Source organism: Cherax quadricarinatus, chromosome 29 (assembly GCF_038502225.1).
Source record: "Cherax quadricarinatus isolate ZL_2023a chromosome 29, ASM3850222v1, whole genome shotgun sequence".
NCBI classification, from domain to species: Eukaryota; Metazoa; Arthropoda; class Malacostraca; order Decapoda; family Parastacidae; genus Cherax; species Cherax quadricarinatus.
Genome location: NC_091320.1, coordinates 34,255,746 through 34,281,421, shown reverse-complemented (window position 1 = coordinate 34,281,421; position 25,676 = coordinate 34,255,746). Strand labels below are relative to the sequence as shown.

General features: G+C 41.1%; 2 protein-coding genes across 5 annotated transcripts in view; one reads left to right on the top strand and one right to left on the bottom strand.

Moving 5' to 3' along the window:
• The window catches only part of Papst2 (PAPS transporter 2), a 42,474-nt gene extending 34,097 nt beyond the window's left edge, over positions 1-8,377 (top strand). Inside the window, exons 9-10 of one of the 4 annotated variants that reach the window (XR_008407318.2) lie at positions 885-1,069; positions 7,929-8,377. Coding sequence is in view for 3 of the 4 variants with exons in the window: in XM_070089700.1 (XP_069945801.1) it covers positions 885-993; positions 7,929-7,932 (113 nt within the window). In the remaining variant the exon portion in view is untranslated. The remainder of the gene's footprint in view (positions 1-884; positions 1,070-7,928) is intronic. The other 3 variants (XM_070089700.1, XM_053779289.2, XM_070089701.1) reach the window with 3 other exon arrangements.
• A 970-nt stretch (positions 8,378-9,347) lies between these two features.
• The window catches only part of LOC128690443 (facilitated trehalose transporter Tret1), a 36,349-nt gene continuing 20,020 nt past the window's right edge, over positions 9,348-25,676 (bottom strand). Inside the window, exons 2-3 of the mRNA XM_070089699.1 lie at positions 15,755-15,893; positions 9,348-12,233 (exon numbers count right to left, since the gene is read on the bottom strand). Of these exons, the coding sequence (XP_069945800.1) occupies positions 10,975-12,233; positions 15,755-15,893 (1,398 nt within the window). The 3' untranslated portion in view covers positions 9,348-10,974. The remainder of the gene's footprint in view (positions 12,234-15,754; positions 15,894-25,676) is intronic.

Here is a 25,676-nt window from a genome sequence, read left to right as displayed (position 1 = left end):
TGTCTCCCAACACAAATATATTGGTGTCGTGAAAATGTTTCAGTTGGTCATCCAATGTTTATTGTTATTAACGTTCGCAATGTTTAGTACAGTTTAATAAAAATCTGATAATTTTAATCTTTATTTAGTAAAGAATGAAATAAACAGTGTTGGTACTGTATATATATTTTTAATTACCCTATTTTTAGTGTAGTGACAAAACTCAATATTTTTATCTATATTTAGTCAAGACTAAAATACAGTGCTGGCAATATTTATTTTTCAATTAAACTTTTATTTTAAATAACTTACCGTTATATTCATCAGGAAGATTTGAAGGTTGGCAGAATCGATGTAGCATTTCCAGTGTTAGCTAGTAAGTACTACAAGAAATTCCAATTTCTGCACAACTTTGCCAACTTTAGGCTTCAAGGAAGGATGCCTCTGTACTTGTCAAGGTCTCTTGATCAAATAACTGCATCTACACTCCCCACCACCTATCCCTTCCTCTTGGATCAAATCTGATTACTTTCCATTTCATAGGTACTGTATGAGCCCCTACAGGTTTAGTACTTCATTGTGAATATAACATTAACAATTTTCCTGCTTTGATCCTATTAAAAGTTTTTTTTTTTTTAGAAAAAATTTTGACTACAAAATTAAATTTTGAAGATGTGCTTAGTTGTAATTATTCAAGGGAAATGCCTAGATGTGGGTGAAAGGTTCTTGATCCAAGAAATTTGAGCTAACTTTTTCCTCATTAAACCTGATTCTCTCCCCATTTTCTGGATAGTGAAGGACCCCAAAGAGCTAGAGCTGTTCATAATGTAATAAATAAGAATGTCTAACTACAGTTGTAATGTTATTGACTCTAACCTAATGGTGTATTATTTTTGCATCCTCAGGTGAAGATGATGGTTTTAGAGTGATAGCTGATACTCAAACAACGCAAATGAAAGACAAGCGAGCATTCTTAGTACTCGTAGATGTCCACGCCTCGATAATGACTGGGCGGTAGTTGATACACTTCCAGTTGTTCGCAAAAATTGTTTTTGGAGTTAGAGGGTAATGCTATTGGAGTGTGAGCAAGGTAACATTTATGAAGGGATTCAGGGAAACCTATTAGCTGGATTTGAGTCCTGAAGGTAGGAAGTACAGTACCTACGCTCTGAATGAAGGGTGTGGTGAATGGTTTGAAAAACCGACAAGTTGAAGATTGAGACACTTATGCAGCATATGGGAATCTTTATTCAGGAAACGATTCGCCACACAGTGGCTTCATCAGTCCAATACAAAGAGGAAGGCGTAAGGAGAGGAGTATGAGGTAATCAGTCCCTCAGCCTGGAGTGATGTGTTCAGTCCATCAATCTTGTAGAATTGATGGACTGAACACATCGACTCCAGGCTGAGGGACTGATTACCTCATACTCCTCTCCTTACGCCTTCCTCTTTGTATTGGACTGATGAAGCCGCTGTGTGGCGAATCGTTTCCTGAATAAAGATTCCCATATGCTGCATAAGTGTCTCAATCTTGAATGAAGGGTGTAGACGTTATAGTTCAATGTCATCTGAACTGTGATGTCAACACGCTTTTGTCAAGACAGTGAATGCCTTTCCTCTTCTCTGGTGGACTCTATCTTGGTGGGAAATGGCCTGTGTGTTAAAAGAAAGACTAATTTGAATACACAAATAATCCGCACATAGGAGAATGACTCTTATGATGATGTTTCGGTCCGACTTGGCCTATTAACTAGTCACATGACTGAAAAGTTGTCATGTGACTAGTTAATGGTCCAAGTTGGACCAAACTATCATCATAAGTTTCATTCTCCTAAGTGTGGGTTATTTGCGTATTGTTCCAGTCATACCTTTTTATTCACTGAATTGAATATTATGAATGAACTGAAAAATTATTTTAAATGCCTGTTTACAAATTGGAGGTAGCAATGATAACTAGATTAGGAAAGAAGGTCAGCTTTTAATAGCCTTTTTATCCTTTCAATTGAGGAATTTGGTACCAGTGAAGGCAGGGAATTTGAAATACTCTCCCCCCCCCCTTTTGTTTTGTTTTTGATCAAGCCATTGCCTCCTATGGGTTGAGCTCTTCCCATAAATTTAATAATATCAATAATGTGACTGCTAATGGAGGAGGAACACTGCATGCATGGACATGACAGATCTATATTATTTCTCTATGTACAGTGGACCCCCGGTTAACGATATTTTTTCACTCCAGAAGTATGTTCAGGTGCCAGTACTGACCGAATTTGTTCCCATAAGGAATATTGTGAAGTAGATTAGTCCATTTCAGACCCCCAAACATACACGTACAAACGCACTTACATAAATACACTTACATAATTGGTCGCATTCGGAGGTGATCGTTATGCGGGGGTCCACCGTACTTTCCAAAATTGCATGACAGTAGGATTCTTCTTCTTTCAACAAACCAGCCATTTCCCACTGAAGCAGGGTGGCCCAAAAAGAAAAACAAAAGTTTCTCTTTTTAACTTTAGTAATGTATATAGAAGAAGGGTTACTAGCCCCTTGCTCCCGTCATTTTAGTTACCTGTTATGGCACGCATGGCTTATGGAGGAAAAATTCTGTTCCGCTTCCCCATGGACAGATGGTAGGATTATGTTCAATTATTCTTATTCATCCATCCATCACTTAATAAGAAATGTCATAGCTGTTTGATAATTTGTGTAAGAATTTTCAGGTCAGAATAAAAAGTTGAATGAGGTGAATCATAGAATTGATGAGGGAAAAAGAGTGAGTGGTGCACGTAGGAGTCTGTGGAGACAAAGAACTTTGTCCTTGGAGGCAAAGAGGGGAATGTATGAGAGTATAGTTTTACCAACGCTCTTATATGGGTGTGAAGCGTGGGTGATGAATGTTGCAGCGAGGAGAAGGCTGGAGGCAGTGGAGATGTCATGTCTGAGGGCAATGTGTGGTGTGAATATAATGCAGAGAATTCGTAGTTTGGAAGTTAGGAGGAGGTGCGGGATTACCAAAACTGTTGTCCAGAGGGCTGAGGAAGGGTTGTTGAGGTGGTTCGGACATGTAGAGAGAATGGAGCGAAACAGAATGACTTCAAGAGTGTATCAGTCTGTAGTGGAAGGAAGGTGGGGTAGGGGTCGGCCTAGGAAAGGTTGGAGGGAGGGGGTAAAGGAGGTTTTGTGTGCGAGGGGCTTGGATTTCCAGCAGGCATGCATGAGCGTGTTTGATAGGAGTGAATGGAGACAAATGGTTTTTAATACTTGACGTGCTGTTGGAGTGTGAGCAAAGTAACATTTATGAAGGGATTCAGGGAAACCGGCAGGCCGGACTTGAGTCCTGGAGATGGGAAGTACAGTGCCTGCACTCTGAAGGAGGGGTGTTAATGTTGCAGTTTAAAAACTGTAGTGTAAAGCATCCTTCTGGCAAGACAGTGATGGAGTGAATGATGGTGAAAGTTTTTCTTTTTCGGGCCACCCTGCCTTGGTGGGAATCGGCCAGTGTGATAATAAATAAAAAAATAATAAAAAGTTGTCATACACTGGCCAGGGAGGTATCACATCTTTCAGGAGTGAAGAAGAGCAGGATGTGAGTGTGGAGGAGGTGTGTGAGGCATTACGTAGAATGAAAGGGGGTAAAGCAGCTGGAACTGATGGGATCATGACAGAAATGTTAAAAGCAGGGGGGTATATAGTGTTGGAGTGGTTGATATTTTTGTTTAAAAAATGTATGAAAGAGGGGAAGGTACCTAGGGATTGGCAGAGACCGTGTATAGTTCCTTTATATAAAGGGAAGGGGGACAAAAGAGATTGTAAAAATTATAGGGGAATAAGTTTACTGAGTATACCAGGAAAAGTATATGGTAGGGTTATTATTGAAAGAATTAGAGGTAAGACAGAGTAGGATTGCAGATGAGCAAAGAGGCTTTAGAATGAGTAGGGGATGTGTAAATCAAGTGTTTATATTAAAGCATATATGTGAACAGTATTTAGATAAAGGTAGGGAAGTTTTCATTGCATTTATGGATTTAAAAAGCATATGATAGAATGGATAGGGGAGCAGTGTGGCAGATGTTACAAGTGTATGGAATAGATAGTAACTTATTAAATGCTGTAAAGAGTTTTTATGAGGATATCGAGGCTCAGGTTAGGGTGTGTAGGAGAGAGGGAGATTATTTCCCGTAGGTCTTAGACAGGAATGTGTAATGTCACCATGGTTATTTAATATATTTATAGATGGGGTTGTGAAAGAAGTAAATGTTAGGGGGTTGGGGAGAGGGGTGGGATTGAGTTGTGGGGAATCAAGTACAAAATAGGAATTGACACAGTTGCTTTTTGCTGTTGATAATGTGCTTATGGGTGATTCTAAAGAAAAGTTGCAAAGGTTAGTGGATGAGTTTGGGAGGGTGTGTTAAGGTAGAAAGTTGAAAGTGAACATAGATAAGAAAAAAGTGATGAAGGTATCAAATGATTTAAATAAAAGAAAATTACATATCACATTGGAGAGAGGGAGTATGGAAGAAATGAATGTTTTCAGATATTTGGGAGTTGACGTGTCGGTGGATGGGTTTATGAAGGATGAGGTTAATCATAGAATTGATGAAGGGAAAAAAGGTGAGTGGTGCATTGAGGTATTTGTGGAGACAAAAAACATTATTCATGGAGGCAAAGAAGGGAATGTATGAAAGTATAGTGGTACCAACACTCTTATATGGGTGTGAAGCTTGGGTTGTAAATGCTGCAGCGAGGAGGTGGCTGGAGGCAGTGGAGATGTCCTGTCTAAGGGCAATGTGTGGTGTAAATATTATGCAGAGAATTCGGAGTGTGGAAATTAGAAGGTGTGGAGTTAATAAAATTATTAGTCAGAGGACTGAAGAGGGGTTGTTGAGGTGGTTTGGTCATTTAGAGAGAAATGATCAAAGTAGAATGACTTGGAGAGCATATAAATCTGTAGGGGAAGGAAGGTGGGGTTCATCCTTGAAAAGGTTGGAGGGAGGGGGTAAAGGAGGTTTTGTGGGCAAGGGGCTTGGACTTCCAGCAAGAGTGCATGAGCGTGTTAGATAGGAGTGAATGGAGATGAATGGTTTTTGGGACCTGACGAGCTGTTGGAGTGTGAGCAAGGTATTATTTAGTGAAGGGATTCAGGGAAACCAGTGATTTTAATATATAGCCAGACTTGAGTACTGGAAATGGGAAGTACAATGCCTGCACTTTGAAGGAGGGGTTTGGGATATTGGCAGTTTGGAGTGATATGTTATATATTTTTATATATGCTTCTAAACTGTTGTATCTGGGCACTTCTGCAAAGACAGTGATTGTGTATGAGTGAGGTGAGTGTTGAATGATGATGAAAGTATTTTCTTTTTTGGGATTTTCTTTCTTTTTGGGTCACCCTGCCTCGGTGGGAGATGGCTGACTTGTTGAAAAAAAAAGAAAAAAAAAAAACATACGTACATGGCATACAGGCCTAGCTGACATCAATGACATACTACTACATAGCAAGCCCCTTGTTATACTGAGCATTTTGGGCAAATTAGATCCTTGTCCCAGGATGCAACCCACACCAGTCGACTGACTCCTAGGTACCCATTTTTACTGATAGGTGAACATAGTCAACATTTGTAAAGAAACACGCGCAATGTTTCTACCCTGGCTGGGAATCAAACCCAGACCCTCACCATGTGAAGCGAGAGCTTTAGCCACCAGAGCCCTATCAGTAACCAATTTCTCATGAAGTTCTACATTCAGGTCTGCAGGAAAACAGTGTGTACAGGCAAGATGTGTGTCTTATGGGCAAATTTCTAGTCGTATTTCTTCAATTTTTATATTGAAGAATTGAGACACTCTTGCAACATATGGGAATCTTTAGTGAAGAAACGTTTTGCTACAGTGGCTTCATCAGTCCAGTACAAGGCAGGAAGGTATAAGGAGAGGAGTAGTTTGAGGTAATCAGTCCTACAAGAGTGTTGGACTGAACACATCAATTCCAGGCTAAGGGACTGATTACCTCAAACTCCTCCTCTCCTTATACTGTACCTTCCTGCTTTGTATTGGACTGATGAAGCCACTGTGTGGCAAAACGTTTCTTCACTAAAGATTCCCATATGTTGCATAAGTGTCTCAATTCTTCAACTTGTCGGTTTTCAAAACCATTCATCACAATTTTTATATTGCCAGATCTAGTCAAAACTGTGATGATTTATTTTATTTCCATTCATACATATATATCATTGTGGAATGTGCACAGAATTTGTCTTTGTGCTCAGGCAGACTCATATCTTGTATACAGTTAGTCACTGCAAAAACTAAACTGATTCACCATGTGAAGTGTGCTGCTTGATTATTGAAACTGAATCTACCCACACCTTCCTTTGATTAAATGTAATTATCTCTTTATCCCATCCCAGACCTTTAATGGTATAGTGTTTTCCTGCAAAATCTTCACAAGGAATACCTTACTTGTATTAGATTTCAATATACATGTTATAGCAATATTGTTTCTGTATTAGACATTGTCATCTTGTTCAGCCGATGCTGGAAGTTTGCCAACTTTGTAGCATTCATGATTTGATTATCCAACACTTTTACTTTTATCTTATGATTCTTCTCTTATTCACAAGTTTTTTTCACAGTGCTCTTTTTTATTGGCTTATCCCATAATGCCTACATTTAAAACTAACCATATGATTGCACTGAATGATGCCATAGATCAAAGAGTTCTTCAAATCTCACACCTTCCTCTGTCCTCAGACTAGATTATCACCTAATGGAAATTTCTATCTTCACCTCAACCTTCACACTTCCTTCCTTTATCAGTATTTACTTCCTGAGTACTATTTTCTGCTGTATTCCTTCAAGGGTGGTGCTTTTATGCTAGTAAAGAGCTCTTGATCCAGTTATTAATTGTTTGTTAAAACTAGCTTCTGTATCATTCTCAATAAGCCCTACACTCTTTTATCAATTCTCTCCTCTTTCAACTTCCATGTAAAGATCATAATATATATTAATATATTAACAACAAACTTGTGGCATTAATTTGTGCATTTATTGTAGTTTTAGTATGTACTTACCTTTATGTGGTTGGAAGGATTGAGTCCATGCTTTTGGTCCTCCTCTCAACTTGCCTCCATCACTTCCTCATCGAGATTATTCCATTTCCTGACCACTCTGAGATTGAAGAAATAAACCATACCACGGGCGGGATTTGAACCCGCGGTCAGAGAGTCTCAAAAATCCCGCCCGTGGCATGGTTTGTTTGCAATCGTGTCATTACGATTTCGTGAGTCACATTGAAGAAATACTTCTTAACTTCCCTTGGCTCATCCTATGTGTCTTTAACTTACATCTGTATCGTCAAGTACTTGTTTCTTTCCTCTCAAACAGCCTGTTCCTGTCTAACCTATCAATTCCTCAGAGTATATTGTATTTTGTTATCATGCCTCCCTTGGTTTTTCTGTCCTCTGTGTGTGTGTGTGTGTGTGTGTGTTTTGTTTGTTTGTTTGTTTGTGTGTGTGTGTGTGTGTGTGTGTGTGTGTGTGTGTGTGTGTGTGTGTGTGTGTGTGTGTGTGTGTGTGTGTTTTGTTGTTTGTGTGTTTTGTTGTTTGTGTACGTGTGTTTTTTATATGGGATTAAATGTGAGCTTTGTCATAGAGTGTGCTTAACAATCTTTCAGTGCCAGGGCTGTGTATATTCACAATCCCATCATCTTACAGGAGGTTGCCCATTTCTGACTAGTAACTAGGATTATTCCCACTTATTGAATGACCCATGTGGGTTGAACACTTTTATTATGAATATACTAATACAGTACCAATACTTCCTTGACTGCAAGAAGCACTGTTGGTCAAAACTACTGACCAACAACTTATCATCTTAAAATTCAGTTGCATTTTGGGTTATTCTTTTGTCACTTGAGTTTTGTGTTTTTTTAATACTATATTATGCACACACAGGTGACTTCTGTGCAGCTTGGGTGGGTACAAGTGAGCATTGACCCTGCCCTCAGCAGCCCAGGTGTGTTGCAGGCACTCTGACTCTCCCTGCTTGGTGCCATGCTTCTTAATGTATTGGTAATTTGAGTTCTGGTGATGTTCTGTATTCAGGTCTGTGGGAAAACATGATTTACAGGGAAGACATGTTAATTCCATGGCAAAATATCTAGTCCTATTTCCTCATTGTTGACATTCCCAAATGTAGTCAGAATTATTATAATAATTTTATGTATTTTATTTTCACATACACCTCCTCTACACCTCACCATGTCTAGTCAGCTCAACATTGTTATAGACATAATAAGTAGTAAGCCATAGAAATCATCATAGAATTATTTACTAGGATTTCTTTTAAGTGCTGTAAGACTGATTTTTTTATTTGCTCACTAATAAACTTTAATTAAAACCTTTTATTGAATTTTAATTACATTTTGAAGTGATTTTTTAGGTATCTTTGAAAGTTTCCTTTTAAGCAGTTGCCTGATTTAGATTCTTTTCCTTCATTTAGAACTTTAGAATGCCTCATTTGATCAACTTCAAATTTTCAGCACAGTTGTGCTGTAACTAGGAAAAAATTCATGCAGCTATTGGCATGTCCAGGAGCCCTCTGGTGAGTTTTATACACAATATTTCTGGATTTAGTTTCCATGGGATAACTTGAGAAAACCTCTTCTGATCAGCTTCAAGCTTTTAACACTGGTATTGCTAACTCCCCTGGGTTACTAACCCTCTGGGTTACTAACTCCCCTGGGTTACTAACTCCCCTGGGTTACTAACCCTCTGGGTTCACTAACCCTCTGGGTGTAGTAACCCCCTGGGTTACTAATCTGATTAACGTCTTGTTTGTTTATATCTTGTGTATTTTGCGGGGCTAAATTATTCACTTCTCCATGGGGAAGTGGAATAGAATTCTTCCTCCGTAAGCCATGCGTGTTGTAAGAGGCGACTAAAATGCCGGGAGCAAGGGGCTAGTAACCTCTTCTCCTGTATATATTACTAAATGTAAAAGGAGAAACTTTCGTTTTTCCTTTTGGGCCACCCTGCCTTGGTGGGATACGGCCGATGTGTTGAAAGAAAGAAAGAAATTATTCACTGCACTGCCTTTGTGTAGAAATTCATTATAATCCAGGAAAGGGGCTTTTGATCCAAGAAATAGAACCCTTTTCCTCCCCTTCCTTGGATCTAGCCTGCTTCTCATTCCCACGGCAGTGTGACCTGCTATGTGTTTAGTGTTCCTTCCTTCATAAATTTAATGATAATCAAGAACCCCCCTACTGTTTTAGTGTTTCTCCCTGAAGATATTAAAAATGAAAATAATAATCATAATAATAATAACTTCAACATGAGTAAAATGGCAGGTAATAAATGAAAAGTTATAGAATTCTTTCCTCTAAGTTTATATACATTATACTGTATTTACATCACTACAATGTGGATCAAGAGCCAAGACACAGAACTATAATCCATCCTCAAATTTACATTTGTCTTGCAGCACCGCCACCACCTTATGATAGGGGACCTTGAATACTGTAAACTCTTCTATCAAGCTATTCCATATAGTTCAGTTTTTCTGCAAGTACAATTGAACTCCATGTACTATGAAGGTCTTTTTGTAGTCTATTCAATTTTAGGTGCACTTTTTCTGTCGCTTTTACAAAAAAAAAAAAAAATGAAAATTGCCTAGTATAGAGGAGCTTTATACCATTAAGGCATCCTCTTTCTTAATGGTGGTGAGGGGCTCGTGATCCAAGGAATTGTGACTGCCTTTCTCCTCCTAGACTTGAATCTAATTGCCTCCCATTTCCTGGGCACTGCATGACCCCTATGGGTTTAGAGCTTCTTATGAATGTGAGACCCCAGTTCAACAGACTAATAGGTAGAAAATACAGGTTGTGCATTAAAACTGATTGATGAAATTATTTTTTCATGATTGTAACAGTAATAAACAGTTTTGTGAACAAATTTTGTCCAGTAAATCAGAAATCAATTTACTCAAGGGACTGTATTATTATTATCATAACTAAGCACTAAACCCATAAGAGCCACATGGCACTGCCAGCAGACTGTAACAAGACTGGACAGCTCTTTGAAACCTCTGGCCAGTAGACTGTAACTAACCAACAATTCTGGAAAGGGCAGACTTCGACTGTTGTTCACTGACTGTCCAGCCTGTTAAATCCAAAACCCGTTAACTGAGAGCCTATTAAATCAAGGTTTTTATTATAACGAATATAAGAAAATAATGGAGTCCTGAGTTGGGCATCATTATGGCATATGATTCAAACTCATCAATGAAAGTGCCTTGATGCCAGTAATGGGCTTTTGATCAAGGGAAGACTTATCCTCCCATTGAATCAAACCTGAATGCCTCCCATTCCCCAAACATTATATGATTCCTACAGATTTAGAGCCTCCATCCAATTAAAAAAAAAAGTATATGGCACATTACACTAAAATTACAAGTTTTGGGTAGTGGTCAGAGTGGAATTCCATCAAGGAAGGTGTCTCGATGGTGGTGAAGGGCTTGTGTTAATAATAATAACAATAACAATGATAATAATAATAATAACAATAACAATGATAATAATAATAATAATAATAATAATTAATAATAATAATAATAATAATAGTAATAAAAATAGGGGAAAGTGGAGGAGAATCTTTCCTCTGTAAGCCATGCGTGTCATAAGAGGAGGCTAAAATGCCAAGACCAAGGAGCTAGTAACCCCTTCTCCTGTATAAATTACTAAATGTAAAAAGATGAAAAACTTTCGTTTCTTCTTTTTTGGGTCACCCTGCCTTGGTGGGAGACAGCTGGTGTGCTAAATAACAATAATGAGTGGAATGAGACAGGCTGAATCTTCATTCTTTAACTCATATAGAAGTCTGCCCTGAGATGATCTTTCTGCTTGAAAGACTGAAAATGAGCTGAAAAATGATGCACCTTGGAGCACTTGGGAAAAGTAAATAGTCTATCTTTCAGTCGACATTGACTTGTCCCCAACAATCAAGGGATCTTTGGAGATGAGATTTTGTGATCCTTTGACTGCAAGATGTGTTTCTTTCCATATCTGAAGAGATCATCAATCTGCTCTAGGGAAAGACCACTGGTGTCTGGCAGTATGTGGCCCACCACCAGTGCTATGAGTACACAAGTGGCGGCATAGCTCCAGAAGGCGCCATACTGCCCGATTGTGGCTACCATAGCAGGGAAGGTGTAAGTAGCTGCAAACATCCCCATGAAGAAGAACACATACACGATGGCTGCCGAAAATGCCCGGATGGAGGTGGGTAAAATCTCTGCACGCAGGATGGTTAGCACTGCCTGAATTATGCAGACGAATGGTGTGTATACCATGAGGGCGGTCAGAGGTAACCAGCCTATGTTACTGACATCTAAACCTTGGTTCTGAGCACAGAAGTACCCCCCGAGGGTTAGCAACGTTGCTGTGCATGCCAGGCAAGGACCTATGAGCATGAATCTACGGCTCATACGATCTACCACTAGCTGGGAGATCACCGTCCCCACCACACGGATACCCCCAATCAAAATGGCACTAGTGTAGGAGCTCATGTTGGAATTTGTCGCTTGGAAGATCGGCACGACGTAAGTGGCTATTGACATGTTCCCAGTGAACTGCACTGCCACCATAAGGAAAACTAGAAACACCAGGCGGCGGAACACAGAAGGTTCACGCATCTGGTGCAGCTGGTCCATAAAGCCCATCTTGCTGTTGGTTGTCTGTTCGAACTGATGAATAATGTCGTCATATTCCAACTGGCAGTTATAGTGAGGACCTCGGAAGAATGAGAGAGCCTTCTGAGCTTCATCCAAACGACCTTTGGTAACCAACCAGCGTGGGGAGTCTGGCATGAAGAGGAAGCCGATGAAGGGAGGAATAGCAGTAACACAGCCACATACAAGCATCACCTCCCGCCACGTCAGATCCAGACTGCCCATTATATACACCAGCAGGAACCCCACCTGCCGACCAGTGTCTGTGAACCCTGTTAGTCGTCCACGTATGTCTTTTTGTGAAATTTCTACTACGTAGTTACCGGAGGCAGCACCGACGAGCCCCTGCACTGCTCCCAGCAGTGTTCGAAGAAAGAGGAGGAGCCAGACAGCGTTGGTGAAGAACAGTGCCACCCATAGCACCAGTGTCATTGGCATTGATATCAGCAATGTGATGCGCTGGCCAAGATGTATATTCAACACTCCACCTACCACAGAGCCGAAGATTCCACCAATGTGGATCAAACTTCCTGCAAAGATACTATATGTGAGGGTCAATGTATTTTTTCTTCTAAAATGAAAGCATTTGTTCACATTTCCTGAAGTAAATTATTACAAAATGACTCTTAAATCTTTGATTTATAACAATTTTCTAATACATTTGCATTTTTATAGTCCTAGGAAATGTACATACATTATAATTTATCAATACTACAGTTAAGAGATCCCCTGGGAAAGATAGACAAAAAGTGTTACGATCTATATCGATATTAGATGTGTGATCCCTACAGATCTAGGGTTTCCCTATGAGTATATGTCGAGGAGATCTGCTTAGGACTACCTAGTTTTATATCACTACTACAGCTATACCTAGTTTATAAACTAGGAGTACATGTGGTGTGGTCTCTGACCTGAGATACATGGTCTATGCCACTTGGTCTGGGACTGAGAGATTATTATTATAATCATGAGGAGCGCTAAACCTGTAAGGATTATACAGTGCCTGTAGGGAGGTGGGGAATAGAAGGTATTCAGGCTCACTTCAGGTAACTGGAGCACAGATCCAATTCTATAAATCAAGAGCCCCTCACCAGCATTAAGGAACCTCCCTTGAGGGGTGGGACTGAGAGATATATAGTCTATGGCATCTGGTCTGGGTCGTGAGAGATACATGGTCTATGATACTTGGTCTGAAAGATACATACTCTATGGCATCTGCTCTGAGAGATACATGCTCTATGATGGTAAAATTTTTGTGTTGTGCGAGGTCTGGTCATGGACTGGGCCGGTGGGCGTTGACCCCTGAAATGCCCTTCAGGTAACATGTTGGTAAATTATTGTAAATATGACACATAATGCTCTTTATGGCATTCTATTGTGAAGATGTTTCATGCACCGGGGACATCAAAAAGTCCCTTGTGGGCGAAACAATTAAATGCCATAACCCACATTGTGTGTCTTATTTACATACTGTATGATCCCTAATCTGAGAGACAGATGCTTGGTCTATGATAAAGCGAGATAAATGTTATTTACAACATCTACAAATGCTTTGTAAAGACAGTCGCATAAATTTGTTTATTGGGTTTGAGGGCAAATAGATGATGTAGGCATATGTGAAAAAATTAGTACATTATGTAGGTTTAACATAAATTAACAAAATAAAATGTGATTTTTATTCTATTGTGAATTATATATCTGCTTTATCTGGGTTTTCTGTCTATGATTCAAGCCAAGGTATGTACTAAAGTCCTACCTGGCTAGTACTAAGGTCATGGTGCTTACCAAGGTGCTACCTGGCTAGCAGTAAGACTACGACACTTAAGTGCTATCTTGCTAGTGTCAAGTTGCTTCCTAAAGGGCTATCTGGATAGTACTAAGGGCAGGGTACTTACTGTGGAAAATTTTTGAATTTTCCTAAATTCAGCATGTGTAGATTTGAATAATATGATAATTGTTTATTAAAATGTGATGCTGATTTAACCCTTCGAGAAATTTTGAGTGAGGGGGAGATATGGAACAGCCGCAAGGAAGATGTGGGAGGATGTCATAGTGAATTTAATGTGTGTGTACTGGTTGTTACAAGAGCCATGTAACCAGGAGTCATCAAAGTTCAGTTTGTGTAAATAGGTCTGAATTTGAAATCTAGAAATTGTTGACAAGTTCCTTCTGAAGAACTGGGATAAATAGTGTGGAAAACCCTTACAATTCAGGTACAGTGGAACCTCAAATATCGAACTTAATCCGTTCCAGGAGTTAGTTCTAAATTTGAAAAGTCTGAAAAGCAAAGCAATATTTTCCATAAGAAATAATGGAAATACAATAAATCCGTTCCAGAAACCCAAAAATATTCACAAAAAAAAAAAATACATTTTATAAAGATTAATTATAGTTTTACATACACACAACAAATATAGTGTTCAATTATGTATTAATAAATTTAAACAAACATATAAAATAACATTTTACTTACCTTTTTTGAAGAGTGGTGATGGCATCTGAAAGATAGGGAGGAGCAGAGAGGGAGTTGGGGTTAGTGTTTGGAAGGAGAATCCCCGCCCATGAGGACTTCAGATATCAAAGCCCTCTCTGGGGTTACTTTCTTTCTATGGCTTTTAATGCCACTAGGACCAGCTTGAGAGTCACTGGACCCTTGTCTCACAAAATAACTGTCCACAGTTCTCTGTTTCTGGTGCCTCTTTAAAATTTCCCTAAACTGGGACATGCCTCTATCACTGAACTTGTTGCAAAGATGGCTTGTTTCAGCTTGCTCAGGGCGGTACTTCTCCACAAACATTTGGACGTCATTCCACTCGGACATCATTCCACTTCTGTATTATTTCCTTATTCACATCTATGGTGTTTCTCACTTTCTTTACCACAGGGGTATGACTAGCAAGTTTCTTTTGGCCCATTGTAGCTTATTTCACAGTCCCACAAGCACTAAACACAATGAAGTAATCGTAAAATGTTTGGAGAGTGCAGGTTAGTGTTCACTCAAGCATCAACAAAACCAGACTGGCTTATGGTGCCTGCGTGGGGACGCAGACAGAGCAGGCTGCTGGACAGGTCCGGTACCCGGCGGTTCGAAAAAAGGGGCGAGTTCGATATTAGGGACAAAGTTGGTTTGAAAAAAGGGTTCTATTTTCGAAGAGTTCGATAAGCGGTACGTTCGAAATTGGATAGAAAACTAAGGGGACTCCAATCCTTCCCAGTAGCGTACAAGGATAGAAAACTAAGGGGACTCCAATCCTTCCCAGTAGCACACCTTAACTAAGTGATGCTTACCCATAATGTATAATAGTTTTGTATTGGCCATCGTAAACTCTAGCTATTGGGGTAGCATTACGATGTGTTGCAAATAAAAATTGTGGTCCACTAATTAAATGGTAAGTAGTAATACGAATTTCTTTTCTAAGAACACCATTATAATTTATGTACAATAATTATATTCTGTTACCCAGCAAGCCAAATCATATACAGTTCACATTATTTTATAATTTACCATTACAGTGGACCCCCGCATAACGATTACCTCCGAATGCGACCAATTATGTAAGTGTATTTATGTAAGTGCGTTTGTACGTGTATGTTTGGGGGTCTGAAATGGACTAATCTACTTCACAATATTTCTTATGGGAACAAATTCGGTCAGTACTGGCACCTGAACATACATCTGGAGTGAAAAAATATCGTTAACCGGGGGTCCACTGTATTAGTATAAATGTTTATTACTGTAATTATTAATTTAATATTAAGTCAAGCTTTTTGTGAGAGTGGTGATGAAGTGGGCGTTGAGGAAGTAACAGTTCGGCAACCTACTGTGACTAAGTCCCACTTACCGTGCCCAAATTACTTGCATGTAATAATTCAGGTAATACCCTGTAAACCTCATGTACGCAATTTCTCACATAATAATTCATACCAAAGAGTGCCACTTAGCTAGTTCTAATGTTAAGGTACTTAGAAAAAAGTGCCTCGTAGCTAGTACTAAGGTCAGGGTACTTACTAAAGAGTGCCACCTAGATAGTACTAAGATAAGGGTACTTACCAAAGAGTGCCACTTGGTTGATGCCAAGGTAGAGGTCGGAGGAGTGTCTGTCTGTGAGCTGGGGCAGGATGACCCCAGGAAGACCAATGATGGTGCCCAGAGCTACTTGGGTCAAGGCTGCTAGCACAGAAGCCACGACCTGCATGGGGTCAAAGGACATACTTACGAGTCATCATACCTTAGCTATTTAACATACTTGATTAATTAGTTGTATACCTGTGTGTATGTCTGCTTATATATATATTCTTCATTGAAGCCTTTTTATCCACTTCTCCGAGGCTATGGGTCCCACAATTTACACCAGAGGTGGACCCCATCTTATATGTAAAAAAAAAAAAAAAAAAAAAAAAAAATATATATATATATATATATATATATATATATATATATATATATATATATATATATATATATATATATAATAATATATATATAAAGAGGTCTTTGTGGCATTTATGGATTTGGAAAAGGCGTATGACAGGGTGGATAGGGGGGCAATGTGGCAGATGTTGCAGGTGTATGGTGTAGGAGGTAGGTTACTGAAAGCAGTGAAGAGTTTTTACGAGGATAGTGAGGCTCAAGTTAGAGTACATAGGAAAGAGGGAAATTATTTCCCAGTAAAAGTAGGCCTTAGACAAGGATGTGTGATATCACCGTGGTTGTTTAATATATTTATAGATGGGGTTGTAAGAGAAGTAAATGCGAGGGTCTTGACAAGAGGCGTGGAGTTAAAAGATAAAGAATCACACATAAAGTGGGAGTTGTCACAGTTGCTCTTTGCTGATGACACTGTGCTCTTGGGAGATTCTGAAGAGAAGTTGCAGAGATTGGTGGATGAATTTGGTAGGGTGTGCAAAAGAAGAAAATTAAAAGTGAATACAGGAAAGAGTAAGGTTATGAGGATAACAAAAATATTAGGTGATGAAAGATTGGATATCAGATTGGAGGGAGAGAGTATGGAGGAGGTGAATGTATTCAGATATTTGGGAGTGGACGTGTCAGCGGATGGGTCTATGAAGGATGAGGTGAATCATAGAATTGATGAGGGGAAAAGGGTGAGTGGTGCACTTAGGAGTCTGTGGAGACAAAGAACTTTGTCCTTGGAGGCAAAGAGGGGAATGTATGAGAGTATAGTTTTACCAACACTCTTATATGGGTGTGAAGCATGGGTGATGAATGTTGCAGCGAGGAGAAGGCTGGAGGCAGTGGAGATGTCATGTCTGAGGGCAATGTGTGGTGTGAATATAATGCAGAGAATTCGTAGTTTGGAAGTTAGGAGGAGGTGCGGGATTACCAAAACTGTTGTCCAGAGGGCTGAGGAAGGGTTGTTGAGGTGGTTCGGACATGTAGAGAGAATGGAGCGAAACAGAATGACTTCAAGAGTGTATCAGTCTGTAGTGGAAGGAAGGCGGGGTAGGGGTCGGCCTAGGAAAGGTTGGAGGGTGGGGGTAAAGGAGGTTTTGTGTGCGAGGGGCTTGGACTTCCAGCAGGCGTGCGTGAGCGTGTTTGATAGGAGTGAATGGAGACGAATGGTTTTTAATACTTGACGTGCTGTTGGAGTGTGAGCAAAGTAACATTTATGAAGGGATTCAGGGAAACCGGCAGGCCGGACTTGAGTCCTGGAGATGGGAAGTACAGTGCCTGCACTCTGAAGGAGGGGTGTTAATGTTGCAGTTTAAAAACTGTAGTGTAAAGCATCCTTCTGGCAAGACAGTGATGGAGTGAATGATGGTGAAAGTTTTTCTTTTTCGGGCCACCCTGCCTTGGTGGAAATCGGCAAGAGTGATAATAAAAAAATAATAATATATATATATATATATATATATATATATATATATATATATATATATATATATATATATATATATATATATATATATATATATATATATATATATATATATGTCGTGCCGAAGAGGCAGAACTTGCTATCTTGGCTTAAATAGCAACGCTCATCTTGCCATATAGGACAAGTGAAAATTTGTGTATGCAATAATTTCGCAAAAATCATTCTAAACCTAACGAAAAAAACATATTTCATTGTGTTTGTTTAGTATTAAATTACTGTAAACGTATTTAAAATATATTTAGTATGATTAGGCTAAATTAAATTGCGCTTGTTATAATAAGGCTAGGTAAGTTTTCTAAGATTCTTTTGGTGCAAAATTAAAATTTTTTACATTAACATTAATGAAAAAAATATATCCTTAAACGTATAAGAGAAATTTTTTTAAAGGTCTTAATTTTAAATGAGTTCTTGCTAATTGGCCAGTTTTACATATTCGGCACGACACACACACACACACACACACACACACACACACACACTCACACACACACACACACAAACACACACATATATATATATATATATATATATATATATATATATATATATATATATATATATATATATATATATATAATGTCGTGCTGAATGGGTAACTTGCGATTTTAGCTTAGATAGCAATTATCTTCTTGCCGTATAAGAGAAAAGTATAGAAAGGACTTAATTTTAAATGAGTTCTTACTAAGTGATCAGTTTTACCTATTTGGCACCACACACACACACACACACACACACACACACACACACATGGGGCAGAGAGAGAGAGAGGACCTAGTAGCAATCAGCGAAGAGGCGGGGCCAGGAGCTATGAATCGACCCCTGCAATCACAAATAGGTGAGTACACACACACACACTGGACTTAGTATTCACCTTGAGTAGTGCAGATATCGAGGACATCACATATGAAAGACCCCTTGGGGCCAGTGACCATGTGGTTTTAAGCTTCGAATACACAGTAGAGCTACAAGTGGAGGGAGAAGCAGGAAGGCCAGGACGAATGAAGCCAAACTACAAGAAAGGGGACTACACAGGAATGAGGAACTACCTGAACGGGGTTCAGTGGGACAGAGAACTGGCAGGGAAGCCAGTTAATGAGATGATGGAATATGTAGCAACAAAATGCAAGGAGGCTGAGGAGAGGTTTGTTCCCAAGGGTAACAGGATTAATGAAAAAGCCAGGATGAGCCCATGGTTTACCCAAAGGTGCAGGGAGGCAAAAACCAAGTGTGCTAGGGAATGGAAGAAATATAGAAGGCAAAGGACCCAGGAGAATAAGGAGAACAGTCGTAGAGCCAGAAACGAATATGCACAGATAAGAAGGGAGGCCCAAAGACAATATGAAAATGACATAGCAGCGAAAGCCAAATCTGACCCGAAACTGTTGTACAGCCACATCAGGAGGAAAACAACAGTCAAGGACCAGGTAATCAGGCTAAGGAAGGAAGGAGGAGAGACAACAAGAAATGACCGTGAAGTATGTGAAGAACTCAACAAGAGATTCAAAGAAGTGTTCACAGAGGAGACAGAAGGGACTCCAGAAAGACGGAGAGGTGGGGCACACCACCAAGTGCTGGACACTGTGCACACAACCGAGGAAGAAGTGAAGAGGCTTCTGAGTGAGCTAGATACCTCAAAGGCAATGGGGCCAGATAACATCTCCCCATGGGTATTGAGAGAGGGAGCAGAGGTGCTATGTGTACCCCTAACAACAATATTCAATACATCTATTGAAACAGGGAGATTGCCTGAGGCATGGAAGACAGCAAATGTAGTCCCAATCTTTAAAAAAGGAGACAGACATGAAGCATTAAACTACAGACCAGTGTCACTGACATGTATAGTATGCAAAATCATGGAGAAGATTATCAGGAGAAGAGTGGTGGAACACCTAGAAAGGAATGATCTCATCAACAGCAGCCAACATGGTTTCAGGGACGGGAAATCCTGTGTCACAAACCTACTGGAGTTCTATGACATGGTGACAGCAGTAAGACAAGAGAGAGAGGGGTGGGTGGATTGCATTTTCTTGGACTGCAAGAAGGCGTTTGACACAGTTCCACACAAGAGATTGGTGCAAAAACTGGAGGACCAAGCAGGGATAACAGGGAAGGCACTACAATGGATCAGGGAATACTTGTCAGGAAGACTGCAGCGAGTCATGGTACGTGGCGAGGTGTCAGAGTGGGCACCTGTGACCAGCTGGGTCCCGCAGGGGTCAGTCCTAGGACCAGTGCTGTTTCTGGTATTTGTGAACGACATGACGGAAGGAATAGACTCTGAGGTGTCCCTGTTTGCAGATGACGTGAAGTTGATGAGAAGAATTCACTCGATCGAAGACCAGGCAGAACTACAAAGGGATCTGGACAGGCTGCAGACCTGGTCCAGCAATTGGCTCCTGGAGTTCAATCCCACCAAGTGCAAAGTCATGAAGATTGGGGAAGGGCAAAGAAGGCCGCAGACGGAGTACAGTCTAGGGGGTCAGAGACTACAAACCTCACTCAAGGAAAAAGATCTTGGGGTGAGTATAACACCAGGCACATCTCCTGAAGCGCACATCAACCAAGTAACTGCTGCAGCATATGGGCGCCTAGCAAACCTCAGAACAGCATTCCGACATCTTAATAAGGAATCATTCAGGACCCTGTACACCGTGTATGTTAGGCCCATATTGGAGTATGCGGCACCAGTTTGGAACCCACACCTAGCCAAGCACGTGAAGAAACTAGAGAAAGTGCAAAGGTTTGCAACAAGACTAGTCCCAGAGCTAAGAGGTATGTCCTACGAGGAGAGGTTAAGGGAAATCAACCTGACGACACTGGAGGACAGGAGAGATAGGGGGGACATGATAACGACATACAAAATACTGAGAGGAATTGACAAGGTGGACAAAGACAGGATGTTCCAGAGATTGGACACAGTAACAAGGGGACACAGTTGGAAGCTGAAGACACAGATGAATCACAGGGATGTTAGGAAGTATTTCTTCAGCCACAGAGTAGTCAGTAAGTGGAATAGTTTGGGAAGCGATGTAGTGGAGGCAGGATCCATACATAGCTTTAAATGATAAAGCTCACGGCTCAGGGAGAGTGACCTAGTAGCGATCAGTGAAGAGGCGGGGCCAGGAGCTCGGACTCGACCCCCGCAACCTCAACTAGGTGAGTACAACTAGGTGAGTACACACACACACACCCAACCAGGTCAACCCCAGTGCAGCCAAACACTCTAAACCAAAACACCCATGCCACATCCAATGCCCCCACCCACTACATTACAAACTCCACCCCCACAGCAACCACCCATAGTTCCTTATCAGGTCTCCCACTTCCCCAACCCCAATACACCTCCCAGACCACAGTCTTAGAAAAGAAGTTGAAGGTGTGGTATACAAATGCAGATGGAATAACAAATAAGTATGAGGAGTGGCACGAAAGAATCAAGGAGACATCCCCAGACATAATAGCACTCACAGAAACAAAACTCACCAGAATAATAACAGATTCAATCTTTCCACCCGGATATCAAATCCTCAGGAAAGACAGAGGGAGGAGAGGGGGAGGAGGAGTTGCACTGCTCATTAAAAACCAGTGGGGTTTTGAGAAAATGGAAGGAATGGATGGCACGGGTGAAAGGGACTACTTAGTAGGAACAATCCAGTCTGAGGGACATAAGATGATAATTGCAGTAATGTACAACCCACCACAGAACTGCAGGAGACCAAGAGAAGAATACGATGAGAGCAACAGAGCCATGGTCGACACACTAGCCGAGGTGGCCAGGAGAGCACACATGGGGGGAGCAAAGTTACTAGTTATGGGTGATTTCAATCACAAGGAGATTGACTGGGAAAACCTGGAGCCCCATGGGGGTCCCGAAACATGGAGAGCCAAGATGATGGATGTAGTACTGGAAAACCTCATGCATCAACATGTTAGAGACACTACCAGAGAGAGAGGAGAAGATGAACCAGCAAGACTGGACCTTGTATTCACCTTGAGTAGTTCAGACATCGAGGATATCTTGTATGAAAGGCCCCTGGGAGCTAGTGATCATGTGGTTCTGAGCTTCGACTACATAGTTGAGCTCCAAGTGGAGAGAGTAGCAGGAATAGGGTGGGAAAAACCAAACTACAAAAGGGGGAACTACTCAGGCATGAGGAACTTCCTTCAAAACATTCAGTGGGAGAGGGAACTGACAGGAAAACCAGTACAAGAAATGATGGACTATGTGGCAACAAAATGCAAGGAGGCAGAGGAGAGGTTTGTTCCCAAGGGAAACAGAAATAATGGGAAGAACACAACGAGTCCTTGGTTCACCCAAAGGTGTAGGGAGGCAAAAACTAGGTGTACTAGAGAATGGAAAAGGTACAGAAGACAGAAAACTCAGGAAAATAAAGAGATTAGCCGAAGAGCCAGAAACGAATATGCACAGATAAGAAGGGAGGCTCAGCGACAATATGAAAATGACATAGCATCGAAAGTCAAGACTGACCCGAAGCTGTTGTACAGCCACATCAGGAGGAAAACAACAGTCAAGGACCAGGTAATCAGACTGAGGAAGGGTGATGGGGAATTCACAAGAAACGACCGAGAGGTATGTCAGGAGCTCAACACGAGATTTAAAGAAGTATTTACAGTGGAAACCAGTAGGACTCCAGGAAATCAGAACAGGGGGGTACACCAGCAAGTGCTGGATGAGGTACATATAACCAAGGAGGAAGTGAAGAAGCTGCTATGCGAACTTGACACCTCAAAGGCGGTGGGACCAGACAACATCTCTCCGTGGGTCCTTAAAGAGGGAGCAGATATATTGTGTGTGCCATTAACAAAGATCTTCAATGCATCATTTGAAACTGGGCAACTCCCTGAGGTATGGAAGATGGCAAATGTAGTCCAATTTTTAAAAAGGGAGACAGACATGAGGCACTAAACTACAGACCTGTATCACTAACGTGTATAGTATGCAAGGTCATGGAGAAGATCATCAGGAGGAGAGCGGTGGAGCACCTGGAAAGAAACAAGTGTATAATTGACAACCAGCACGGTTTTAGGGAAGGAAAATCCTGTGTCACAAACCTACTAGAGTTTTATGACAAGGTGACAGAAGTAAGACAAGAGAGAGAGGAGTGGATCGACTGCATTTTTTTGGACTGCAAAAAGGCCTTCGACACAGTTCCTCACAAGAGGTTACTGCAAAAGCTAGAGGATCAGGCACACATAACAGGAAAGGCACTGCAATGGATCAGAGAATACCTGACAGGGAGGCAACAACGAGTCATGGTACGTGACGAGGTGTCAGAGTGGGCGCTTGTGACAAGCGGGGTTCCATAGGGGTCAGTCCTAGGACCTGTGCTGTTCTTGGTATATGTGAACGACATAACGGAAGGGATAGACTCAGAAGTGTCCTTGTTTGCAGATGATGTGAAGTTAATGAGAAGAATCAAATCGGATGAGGATCAGGCAGGACTACAAAGAGACCTGGACAGGCTACAAGCCTGGTTCAGCAACTGGCTCCTTGAGTTTAACCCTGCCAAATGCAAAGTCATGAAGATTGGGGAAGGGCAAAGAAGACTGCAGACACAATATAGTTTAGATGGCCAAAGACTGCAAACCTCACTCAAGGAAAAAGATCTGGGGGTGAGTATAACACCGAGCATATCTCCTGAGGTGCACATCAATCAGATAACTGCTGCAGCATACGGGCGCCTGGCAAACCTACGGATAGAGTTCCGATACCTCAGTAAGGATTCGTTCAAGACTCTGTATACCATTTACGTCAGGCCCATACTGGAGTATGCAGCACCAGTTTGGAATCCACACCTAGTCAAGCACGTCAAGAAATTAGAGAAAGTGCAAAGGTTTGCAACAAGGCTAGTCCCAGAGCTACGGGGATTGTCTTACGAAGAAAGGTTGAGGGAAATCGGCCTGACGACACTGGAGGACAGGAGGGTCAGGGGAGACATGATAACGACATATAAAATACTGCGCGGAATAGACAAGGTGGACAAAGACGGGATGTTCCAGAGAGGGGACACAGACACAAGAGGTCACAATTGGAAGTTGAAGACTCAGATGAATCAAAGGGATGTTAGGAAGTATTTCTTCAATCATAGAGTAGTCAGACCGTGGAATAGCCTAGAAAGTGACGTAGTGGAGGCGGGAACCATACATAGTTTTAAGGCGAGGTATGATAAAGCTCATGGGGCAGGGAGAGAGAGGACCTAGTAGCAATCAGCGAAGAGGCGGGGCCAGGAGCTATGAATCGACCCCTGCAACCACAAATAGGTGAGTACACACACACACACACACACACACACACACACACACACACACACACACACGTTCAAGACTTTGTATACCATTTACGTCAGGCCCATACTGGAGTATGCAGCACCGGTCTGGAACCCACACCTGGTCAAGCACGTCAAGAAGTTAGAGAAAGTACAAAGGTTTGCAACAAGGCTAGTCCCAGAGCTCATGGGAATGTCGTACGAGGAAAGGTTGAGGGAAATCGGACTGACGACACTGGAGGACAGAAGGGTCAGGGGAGACATGATAACGACATACAAGATACAGCGGGACAGAGATAGGATGTTCCAGAGAGGGGACACAGGGACAAGGGGTCACAACTGGAAGCTGAAGACTCAGAAGAGTCACAGGGACGTTAGGAAGTATTTCTTCAGTCATAGAGTTGTCAGGAAGTGGAATAGCCTAGCAAGTGAAGTAGTGGAGGCAGGAACCATACATAGTTTTAAGAAGAGGTATGACAAAGCTCAAGAAGCAGAGAGAGAGAGAGGACCTAGTAGCAATCAGTGAAGAGGCGGGGCCAGGAACTGAGTCTCGACCCCTGCAACCACAATTAGGTAAGTACATATATATGTCGTGCCGAATAGGCAGAACTTGCGATCTTGGCTTAAATAGCAACGCTCATCTTGCCATATAGGACAAGTGAAAATTTGTAAATGCAATGATTTCGCCAAAATCATTCTGAACCTAACGAAAAAAATATATTTCACTGTGTTTGTTTGGTATTAAATTATTGTAAACAAATCTAAAATATATTTAGTTGGGTTAGGCTAAAATAAATTGCACTTGTTACAATAAGGTTAGGTAAGTTTTCTAAGATTCGTTTGGAGCAAAATTAAAATTTTTTACATTAACATTAATGAAAAAATATATCTTTTAACGTATAAGAGAAAATTTTAGAAAGGACTTAATTTTAAATGAGTTCTTGCTAATTGACCAGTTTTACATATTCGGCACGACACACACACACTCATATATATATATATATATATATATATATATATATATATATATATATATATATATATATATATATATATATATATATATATATATATATGGTGGTGATAATAGTGGTAGGGAATTATATACAATTTTAAGGGTCAGAAAAGGAGAGTCCATGAGACAGACAACTAGTCAAACTGGCAGGGCCAGGAACCGAGTTTGCCTAGAGATGCTTCTGGAAGTCACCGCCCCCGTAGCCCGGTCCTGGTTGCTAGCCGGGTCGATTGAGCTGTTAGTGTCCACAGTTCAATGTATGCACCACAGCCCGGTTGATCAGGAGCTGTTTTGAGGACTGTCGAATTCCCTCTTGAAGATACCTAGGAGATTGTTGGTGATTCCCCTTATGCATGATGGGAAAGCGCTGAAGAGTCGTGGTCCCTTGACACTAAGTGTTAAGGGATCACTTGAGGTTTCCCGCACCGTCTGCCAAACCTCTGGTGTTCAATAATTAGTAATTTCGGAGTGCAGGTCTGATACCAATCCCTCAGCTGTCACTTCCTTTCTCACCTCCCCTTCCCTCTCACTCTTCCCTTCCCTCTCACCCTTCCCCATCCCCCCACTTCTTTCCCCCACCTCTCTCCTTCCCCTCACCTCAAACGAGTGAACCTGAACAATAATAACAAGGCCAGTGAGACTATTGACTGTTCAAAGTCAGGGTCACTCTCTTCACTCTCCATATTATATTATGTTCTTCCCCCCACCACCACTACCCCTTCCCCCCACCACCACTACCCCATCCCCCCACCACACTACCCCATCCCCCAC